The following is a 10,531-nucleotide window of genomic DNA, read 5'->3' as shown; positions in this document are numbered from 1 at the left end:
GAAAAGTCAACTGTTCTTGATAGAAATCATTATACCCGACTAGTGAAAAATTACTTTTGGCTAGTAAAATCTGACATGTCACTAGCCAGTAAACCAATGAGTTAAAAAGTTAGTCTAAAGCCCTGCAATTATTCGAGAAATTATCAAAATATGTATGAAGGTGTTTGACTGAGTTTTTGTGTTCGTGTTCGTGCTCAGTTTCATGATCATGCTTATGCCTAATGCAAAGCAGAATTTTTAAACTTGTTGTACCTTAAAGCGCTGCCCTATGTGCCACACAGGCATGATGGGCAGTAAGTAAAAGTGTACCTTAAAGCAGTCCCAGCCGCATACAGATTGACGGCTTTGCTCGTGCTTGTGTTCGTGTTCGTGCTTGTGTTCGTGCTCGTGTTTGTGCTTGTGTTCGTGCTCATACTCGTGTTCGTGCTCATGTTCGTGTTCATGTTCGTGTTTGTGCTCATGTTCGTGTTTATGTTTGTCTTCGTGCTCATGTTCGTGTTTATGTTCGTGTTCGTGTTCGTGTTCGTGTTCATGTTCGTGTTTGTGCTCATGTTCGTGCTCATTTTCGTGTTTATGTTTGTCTTCGTGCTCATGTTCGTGTTTATGTTCGTGTTCGTGTTTATGTTCGTGCTCATGTTCGTGTTTATGTTCGTGTTCGTGTTTATGTTCGTGCTCATGTTCGTGTTTATGTCCATGTTCGTGTTCGTTCTCGTGTTTGTGCTTGCGCTTATGCCCAATGCAAAGCAGCATTTTTAAACTTGTTGTACCTTGAAGCAGTCCCAGCCGGGTACAGATTGACAGCTTTAATAAGAAGCTGAGTTTGATCTTCCGTCCAGTCATCACTTGCTACTTCACCATCTCCTTTGTTTTTCGCAGCCTGTTTAGTTTCTGCTATTGCTTCTTGTCTCATTTTCTCTCTCATTTGTTCCATCTGCAAGAAAGGTAAAATAAGAATTATTATAGCCTGGTTCAGTTAAGTTACCACGATATAATAAAATTTTATAACAGTTTGATGACTCAAATGCGTTCTCGTTCTGTTATATTATTATTAAAGCTGATTTCCAGTCCGTACTGCGCAGACTCGGGGTTTGTTTTCGTTTTTGTTTTGAATTCGTTGAAACGTTACACTTCGGTGACAGCATACATAAAGTTTTTTAGTCCGCCATTACGGTTCTTTTCGTTCAAGAATTCCCGATGAGCTGAAACGTCGGTTTGAAATAGCGTCAAGGTTCTTCTACTCGTTATTATTTGCTCTGCAAGGATATCTGGCGTTAATAATGAAGAAAAAGGTAAGTTTGTCACGGAATTTTTAGTTTTGCTTGTAAACATTACTTCGTGTGAGGCTCAAATAAACATTGCAGCCGAGATTGCGCAGTACGGACTGGAATTCATCTTTAAACAAACTCAGAACTTTATTCTTTTGGAAAGGAAAAGGTAACTTTAAGGAGCTACATCACAGGAATTTCGCAGATTTTTGGTCTAAACTGTTCTTAAATTAGTGGTACATAGGCAACTCAACCGATGAAAAACATTATCTTTGAATATCTTAAGGAAGACATAACCTTAATTTGTGGGTAGACTTCGGCTATAAATATCAGTTTTTTTAAGACGCGCGGAAACAAATTAAAAAGTTAAGCCTCAATTTTTCAAGATGTAATGTATATGAAATGATTCATATATGAAATGCGGATGTATATGAAAGTGATGATAAATTGGAAATTCACTGCGATGATCATTTATCACTTTCAATTTTTCAAGTTGAAATGCATTGTCATCCGAGCCATCCGCAGCCAAAAACGCTTGTTAACAGTTCCAGTGCTTTAAAATAGCAATATTGTTAATAAAAATGGACAACTTTTTTAGGTTTCCTTCGATACAAATATAAGTTTGGCTGTTCAAAACTCTTAAAATGTGCTATATCAATAACGCACATACAAAGTCAGTTTACTGTTCATTAAATCCATTAAATCTTTTGTTTACTTTTCCCTTAACTACCTAATATTATACAATGTTTGCTCGCCGTGCAAGAAATGGTTAGTAGTAAAGTTTACTTACCTCCTTTTCATAAATTACTTTAACTTCATCCTTTGAATCGGCTTTCTCGAGACTTCCTCGGAAAGACTGTATACTAAAAAAATAAATCATTAGATAAAACATCACGAATCAGAACCGTCGACGAGAGTTGAAACGAGCTGATGTGAAAAAACATTGGACAGATCGCGTCTTTTTTTAGCATTAATTACCTTTCAAGTGAAATAACTTCAAGCAGTCGATCCATCACTTCCATTTCACGTATTCTTGACTCCTCATCCTCGACAAAGTACTCATAATTCTGGCAATAAAAGTACACAGTATTGTCATTGACAGTCAGTCAATTCCAAGCGAGATCATCCCTCCTCCCCGGGCCCGGGCATTTGTCCACTACTGAGGCCCATAGTTAATAGAGGGAAATGGTTAGGAAACCCGGCAAAGTTCTTTGTTGTATGTTTTTGTTCGCTATTTTGGGGGTTGACCCTGCACAAAACCTGACAAAATACAATAGGTGGTTACGTGTGTTCATGCAACTAACCAATGGAAACATTGCGAGTACGTAATTCCTGCATAGTGTATAAGCGCAAAACAAAAGATGTGCAGGGTCGTGGACCTTTCAACATAAATCTTGGCCTCTTTGTTTGCTTCTTTGATGTTTGCCGCGCCGGGTTTCCTAACCATTTCCCTCTATTAACTATGTGAGGCCCAGATAGTGGGGAATTTGATCAAATAGAAGCCCGGATAGTCGGGCATTTGACCGTCGACAAAACGTGTCATGTACTATATAATGCTAGAGAGCTCAAGTGCGTGAAGTTAGTAATTGGTTACGTTAATGTAAAGTAGTTTCAATGTATCTTTTCCTATTAAAATTGGCTGATAATAGGGCATGAGTGTCCGTTAAGACCAAGTGTTAACGAAAAAACCCAACTCACAATGAAATTTCAGCCCCGACCGGTGGGGCATTTGACAGTGCAACTGGCCCACATAGTGGGGAATTTGATGAGACATTTTGAAAAAAAGTCAAATACCCGGGTGTTTGCCTGGGGGTCATGATGTCACTTGGAATTGACTGATACATAACAGAGAATAATACTTTAACACCGTAACACCTTTGAAAACCTCAGAAGGATTTTATACCTTTATAATAGTTCTTATAGTTTTTCTTTCTTTCTTCATTATATTTTTTATCTTGGTTTTCTCTACTTTGGCTGCCTGCGCCTGAAAAGACAATTGAAAATTAACAAACAAAAAAATAATATTTATTAAGTAAATAAATAAACAGGTAAACAGTTTGACTATTGAAGCCATTGAGAAGGGACTGGGCACAAACCATCTCTCGCCCCATGCCTTACTCTGCGCTCGACACTCGCCACAATGAAAAGAAGAAAGATAATACAAACAGCCTTACTTATGAAAAGGACTGATTCAATACAAGTACTAACTGAAAAGTTACGTTATGATATTATTGATAATAACTCTTACCTTTTCCTTTGCTTCTTGTTCCTCCTTTTCCTTCTGTTTTCTTTCATTTTCTAGAACTTCAAGTCTTTGCTATAATCAAAATTATAATTTAACAGCAATTACAATTTACATGTTGACAACGTTTAAGCCACTTATATATACTCTTCATTCACTGACTCGCAACGCTCACGTCTGAAAACGTAAATGCTTTTAAAAGAATATTTGTAATGAATCAGCTCTAGAGATTTTGCAGGGGGTGGTTTGAGGTTTTTTTGTGGTTTGTGAAATGGCATTTTTTTTCTCATGAAACGTGATTTGGTTACATAGCGGTGAACCCTGAATCGATTTTTTTATGTTAAATAACGAGGCGACTGTTTTTTTTTTTTTTTTTTTTTTTTTCGTGAAATGTGACTGTGATGATGATTCTTTCTTCCTTCTAAAAAATTATCCAGTAAACGTTTGAAAACAAGACTACGTGTGGTAAATTGCATGACCAGTGCACGATCGTGACTGATCGTCATTCTAGGCCTCAGGTCACGTATTTTATTTTGAGTGAAACGTGAAATGAGAGTTTTCGTGAGACGTAATTTCGGTGTATTCCCGCCCTTTGCCGTCCTCTTTTCACTGTGTCTTGATCTAAAAAAACAAACAAAGAACAAAGTAAACATTTTTCAAAGCAAGAGGTTGTCTTTGTCCAGTTAACTAACCCGTTCTTTTTCTTCAGCCACCGCCCGGGCAGCTTCTTCTTTCGCTCTCTTTTCTGCAAGTTTCTTCTCTTTTTCTTCATCTTTAAATTTCTTTATTCTAGGATCGCATGCATAAGCGTTATCTACAGCAAAGGAAACACAATAATTATGTTAGTGAAAGCTTCAGTATACTATAATTTTATAGTTATGCACTGATCTGAAGAAATGGGTACATACCAACTAAATTCCTTATACGAGCGACTTCTTCCTTTTTCCTTTTTTGTCGCATAACTTTGTTTTGTTTTTCAATCCATCTTCTCTCATCACGGCTGCGAATAAACATGGTTTATTACAGAATATATGTTATTAAGCAGCAAACATGTTTATGTAATGTTTAATAAATGAGCAGCAGTGTTTTATCAAGTTAAAAACAAGAGGCGCAGCCGAGTGTTTTAGACTTGATAAAACACGAACTGCGAATTCATTGAACGGCTTAATAATCTTCTGATGTAGATCAACTCATTCTTGCACTAATATTTAGATTTGCGGTTATTTTGGCCTAGAAAATTGGACGTAAAGTTTAGCCGTGACTTTATCAGATATAAAGGCACTCATTAAACATTAATTTCTTTTGTATTTTCTTTATGAATTATTAATGAGTTTTTTAAGACAAATTCAAACAGACAGGTCTCCACAATGAGCCAAATCATTGCAGAAGAATAAACCACCCTGTCTTGCTGACCTAACACGATGAAGACATTGTGCATTACAATTTCTGAAACTCATTACTAATACATCAAGTTAACACAAAGGAAATCAGAACCATGATGGTGGTTTGAATATGTGAACTTACTGTAACTACATTGTGTAGCATACATGTAGATTATTTCGATTTTATTCCTCTACTTTATTTGTAGTTTTAGTTTCGATTGAGAAGATAATTATCAAACACTCGACGGAGTAATTCATCACATTTTCAAACACCTCAAAGTTCATCAAAAATACTCTGCTGCCTATCACATTTTCAACTCTTTTCCCAGTGTTTGAAAATGTGATGAAACTCTCTCCCTCTCATGTTTGATTTATTACATCATTAACTAGCGCCTGGACAGGGAAATCATTAAGTCATCATTAATGGTTATCAGTGACCACTTTTGATTATTTAGTACCATGCACCCGCAATGTGTGCAGAGATGTGATTTTCTAGCAGCATAGGTTTACACTCAGGCCTTTAAATAAGACATGGCACCTGCCAGAACCCCAGCTGGTATTCTGTTGTAAATCTTAGGCCAACATTTATGCAGCTTCACATTACGATAAGATTATATTTTCAGCTTCTTATATTGTTCTGTCATGGTCGCTGCTCTCTCCTCCACAGAGGTCTCTCTTTTTCCGTACGGGTTGGAAAATGGGGAGAGGTGAAAAGTAATTGTGTAAAGTCTGGGGAGAGTAGCAATCATGAATGAAATTGTGTGGGGGGTATTTTCGTGTATATTTTGCCTTTCCCCTTCCACTGAAGGAGCCTCTGCAGAGGAGAGAGATGGTTGTGGCAGAAGGGCAGTCACCTAGTACTGCAACTTTTATTGAAAGCTCTGGTACTAGGTGCAGAGAGCTTCATACCTGTAGTTCTGCAATATGTGCTATGAGATTGACTTATTATAGCTCTGCAATGTGTGCAGAAAGTTAGATAATTATCTAGCATCATTGGTCCACAATGCGTGAAAAGAGATAGATACCAACCCTCCAAGTTAAGACCATCTGTAGTCGCCATGGCGACTAAAATTTTGGAGCTGGCGACTAAACTTGAACCAAGGTCGCCAGCCTGGCGACTAAAATTGGAAGAATGATTGAAAGCATCAGCTTAATTTGGTGACTAAAACTTTTTACTGGCGACCAAAACTTGAGTAGTTGGTGGCCAAATGGCCACTTAGGAAAAAAGTAAACTTGGAGGGTTAGATACCCTAGTGGTGCAGTGCATGCAGAGAGATTTATATAATCCTATGTAACTATTGAAAAGAAGCAATTGTTTCACAAACATTAGAGGAATGAAAGAAAATAAGTTGTGAAAATTAGTATCTTTATTTTGGGACTAAATTAATAAAGTACTCACTTCTCCCCTTTCTCCTTTTCCTCTTCGTCAAGATAGGAATATTCTCTCCATGAATCAAAATTATACCTACATACACAAGGGAAGTAAAGTAAGAAAACAAAGGAGAGGCAATTGAATGTAATTATAAAATTACCACAAAGATTAGATTTTGTGTATCATTTAGGTCCAATTTACTCCCACCGTTCATTAAACAGGTTGCAAAGAAAAATGATTTTCCAGCTTGCCCTTTGGGCAGGTTGGCTGAAAGAATCACTGACAGTGTCCTTTATTTTTATCTGCCAACTGAAAAGTCTACAAATGTTATTTGCCCATTCCAGGGGGCAAGTGATGGATAAAAATCCACTAGCCCTGGGCTATCAGACAGGTCTTTATTTGCATGCTGTAAAACTGAAGAACTTTAAGTTTAACAGCCACAAAAAATGCTAAATATGATAGGGATTGACAGCAAGCTTACCAAAAACTATAAAAATTATCAACTTCTTCAAATGTAGAGTTATCATTTCCTAAAGGTGGGACTGGTTTAACTTTGGACCATCTGCGAAACAAAAGGAAAACAGAATAGAATAGTAAGAATTATTTATTTATTACAGAGATGTGCTCTAAGGGTGCCCGGGTGCCTCAGGCGACTAACTTTTGTCTTTGGGCGACCAGATATTAATCTCATTTCTTTCATATAAGCTTTATGCTGGGCACCCAGGATCTCATAGTTTGGAACCTTTGGGCTCCTTGTAATTTTTCTTAGAGCACAGCCTTGTATATATTAGCTAGCAGGTGAATATTAAAAAATATAGAAAAGACAACAATGAGGAAAAAACTAATTTACAATCTTAGATTAATGGGAAATTAATTAATTTGTCAGCATTTGTTCTGGCGGACATTTCAATCAATCCCCCATTTGCTTGGGAATGTAAATGCACCTTTTAAAAAGGATGGGAAGTCTTTCCAAATATCAACTGCCATGAAAAAAAATATATTTTCCTGCATCTGTTTAGTTTTTTAGTTTTTACAAATGCAGGAAACAAAAAACATAATTATACAAAGTCATTTTAAAACAAAATTAAAAAAAAAAAAACATTTTTCAGCTCTTAAGTCATAATAAATAAAATTGTTATACATGTTATTGTAAACTACAATGACATGAAAACAACAACAACAACAACTCACCTTGCATTTCTTTCAAACACTGGGCCAAATACTTCAATAAAATTACTTTTTGAGTTGGCATTCACAGATGGAATGAAGTCATCAAACAGTGGATCTATACTATCATAAGCTTGTCGCTTCTCTTTGTTGCTTAATATGTCATTGGCTATAGTGATGCATGCAAAAAGATCCTCATCTTTGAGTTTTTTATCTGAAGATTCTGCTTTTGATTTCTTCTTGTCTGGATGATGTCTGAGCACTTTCTTTCTAACTGAAAAACAGAATTGAACAAAGTTAATTAAAAGACAAATATTTTGTAAGAAAATAATTTCAAGTCAAAAAAGTAGTTTTCAGGACATAAATTCATTTAATAAGATTTCTATCAGTGGTAGTGGCATTTCTCTTAATGATAAATTTAAATTCCATCAGAAATGAAGGCTTCAGAGTGCCAAAAAAATCCTGTCTGGACTCTTCCAAAATAAGAAGATTTTCTTGTCGGGCAAGTAACTTATTAAGATTACTTGGCTGAGGGGTAAGAGACCAGACAAGTCATCTGCTTGACGAAATAAAAATGAAAGATTTGGAGCTGCTTGTCTGAAAGGCAGGCTAGAATTCAATTTTTTTTAGCCCTGCAAGGCTGATTACAGGTACAGTAGCTAAAAACCCATGGCTGAAAAATTAATAATATTTTATATGTCCAAGCAACAAAGTTTTGAGGACATTTATTATCACAAAATTTGGAGAGCAATTTAAAAGCCAAGAGAGCGAGGCATGAATAGTAAGTGCATTTGATTCCAGATTGAGTGCTCAATCAAAGAAAGGCTTCTGAATCACCAGTTAAGGGTTGAGAAGAATGCAGTGTATGAATTTTTCAGTCATAGAACTTACATGCTTTCTTGATGTCCCCTGCGGTGGCCTTGTGTCTAAGTTTTCCAAGTCCAAGAACCTTGTAATGATCTTGTTGCTACAAAATATTAACGAAATAGTAATTTTTTTTTATTTTATGGTTGGAGGGATTATCAATGGTGATCTAACAGTAAGGTTGGTGAGCTGGATTTCAGTTTGAGCAGTCTAGGTTTGAGCCCTGGCTGGGGTCATTGTGTTGTGTTTTGGACAAGACACTTCACTCTCACTATGGACATCTCTTTTACCCAAGGCAAGAGTGTATTAAATGTGTACCACAAATTAGATTGTATCTAGAGAGTAACCCTGCAATGGACTACAGGTAACATCACATCCAGGTAAGGGAAGGAGTAGAAATATCACTCATTATTTTATTTCGTGGCACATCTGAAAACTAGCTTTTTAGCTAAGTGTGCAGACCATGTTAAATAAAGATTCTATTGTATTGTATTGTGTTGTGTTGTGTTGTGTTGTGTTGTGTTGTGTTGTGTTGTGTTGTGTTGTGTTGTGTAACTGGAAATGAGTGCTGGTCTGATGTCCACTGAGGTCCACTAGGCTCGAACCTACACTGTAGACTTCACTTTACGTACAATTACATGTAACGTGACTGATTTGGAAGCAAGTTAATTTGTTAATTTCATACTTTTCTTTTATAAGAGTTTTCGCCTTTGAGATCCCTCCCCTCCCCAGTGGAATTTCAATAACCTTTTGTGACATGGGTATGGAATAAGGAATATTTTCTTACCGTGACTGTAACCAAGCAGTGATCATTACTAGTAATAGTAAATCTGAGACATTACTTGTAAATGGTTACCTTCCAATCAGTAGGATCCAGAGTCAGAAGAAATCTGTGATCTTCTTCATCTGATGAATAACCTCCTTCTGAGCTAGCACTGGAACTAGCACTAGAGCTGGAGTGATGAGAGGAGAAGCCATGCTGACGTCGGCGAATGTTTGCTTCATACCATCGACCAACTGGCTCAAATCGAAGAGAAGATGGTGCTATGGCAGCAAAAAGATAATAATAAATAAAAAAATAAGCAAATAAAAAAAACATATTTGGGAATTACCAACTGGTCTTTTCCTTTGTTTTCGTGCTCTTGTTAGTGACGATTCAAAAATTCTGAATTGTGTCAGTCAACAGTGAAATAAAGTATACAGTACTGATCACATTTATTAAAATAAAGATCTCAAATTAAATATTCAAGATGATATATAGAAAGCTTTATGCAAAAAGCTAGCCAGCTTATACTGTCTTAGCGTGTGGTCACTTACAGAAGATTATTTTTGTACAACAATTCTCAAGCTTGTTATTTAAAAGAGCTTCAACTGTACACTGTAGGTGCCAGCAAACTATTACCATAATGGCAACGTGATTTGGAAAAAGTACTGAGCGGACTACATTGTACTTCTAGATGCTCTGGAAACCAGGATTGAAACCAGGATATAAACTTCAACAGCACAAAAAAATTTTGCACTCACTGCAGACTTTGCTTTACATGAATACTACTGCTCTAAAAGTGTGGCTTACAACTCAGTAGCTTGGTACTACTAGGAGACCAGGAGCCCATGAGAAGACTTCTTACACAAGAAGTAACATAGGAAGTTCCACTATTACAATTAGTATTTATAAGCAATTATATTAATACTGTATTTAAAAATGATTCCTAAGCTAAGTAGTCACATAACAACTACAGAAGCATGCAGACAATTTCGTTTGTGCATGCCATCACCGCATGCTACCGCGGTTTCCTGAAAAAAATTATGCTCGTCAATTTTCATAACTTTCTGAAGGGACACTAGTTCTACATTGACTGTTGTCGTACTGTCCAGATTCCGTATGATTAGTTTTGAAATCTTTTTACCAATTTTCTACGGACTATGTCTCTTGTGCAGTTTCAGAACGAATATCTTGTTCATTGAAAACGGAAATTGAAGTTGCAGGCTACAGCATGCACAAGTTTGGCTACTGATCAATTTCAGAATCTACTGCAACCCTCTGATCACGCGAACGATGTGTACATTTAAAAATTTCTGTTAAGGTGCTTACTTGATAAACGACAAAGTGCCAACGTCTTTTCACCGTCCTTTGCAGGAGGAAGGGCCATTTTCAACGATTAAACTTCACCAAAATCGCGCCGATCAATCCGCCATTTTGGCCTTGCACGAGCACGCGATATCAGCGGTTCGCAATACT

The 10,531-nt window shown here is 36.7% G+C and overlaps 1 protein-coding gene across 1 annotated transcript in view; it reads right to left on the bottom strand.

Moving 5' to 3' along the window:
• The window catches only part of LOC144629021 (dnaJ homolog subfamily C member 2-like), a 15,534-nt gene extending 5,008 nt beyond the window's left edge, over nucleotides 1-10,526 (bottom strand). The window contains exons 1-13 of the mRNA XM_078487173.1: nucleotides 10,385-10,526; nucleotides 9,149-9,336; nucleotides 8,320-8,395; nucleotides 7,453-7,702; nucleotides 6,743-6,823; nucleotides 6,289-6,354; nucleotides 4,416-4,507; nucleotides 4,200-4,321; nucleotides 3,514-3,582; nucleotides 3,169-3,249; nucleotides 2,244-2,332; nucleotides 2,056-2,128; nucleotides 768-931 (exon numbers count right to left, since the gene is read on the bottom strand). Coding sequence (XP_078343299.1) covers nucleotides 768-931; nucleotides 2,056-2,128; nucleotides 2,244-2,332; nucleotides 3,169-3,249; nucleotides 3,514-3,582; nucleotides 4,200-4,321; nucleotides 4,416-4,507; nucleotides 6,289-6,354; nucleotides 6,743-6,823; nucleotides 7,453-7,702; nucleotides 8,320-8,395; nucleotides 9,149-9,336; nucleotides 10,385-10,442 — 1,409 coding nt within the window. The 5' untranslated portion in view covers nucleotides 10,443-10,526. The remainder of the gene's footprint in view (nucleotides 1-767; nucleotides 932-2,055; nucleotides 2,129-2,243; nucleotides 2,333-3,168; nucleotides 3,250-3,513; nucleotides 3,583-4,199; nucleotides 4,322-4,415; nucleotides 4,508-6,288; nucleotides 6,355-6,742; nucleotides 6,824-7,452; nucleotides 7,703-8,319; nucleotides 8,396-9,148; nucleotides 9,337-10,384) is intronic.
• Nucleotides 10,527-10,531: the final 5 nt, after the last annotated feature.

Source organism: Oculina patagonica, chromosome 10 (genome assembly GCF_052425735.1).
Source record: "Oculina patagonica isolate OP01 chromosome 10, crgOcupat, whole genome shotgun sequence".
Classification (NCBI taxonomy): Eukaryota; Metazoa; Cnidaria; class Anthozoa; order Scleractinia; family Oculinidae; genus Oculina; species Oculina patagonica.
This window is presented reverse-complemented; position numbering and strand designations above follow the sequence as displayed.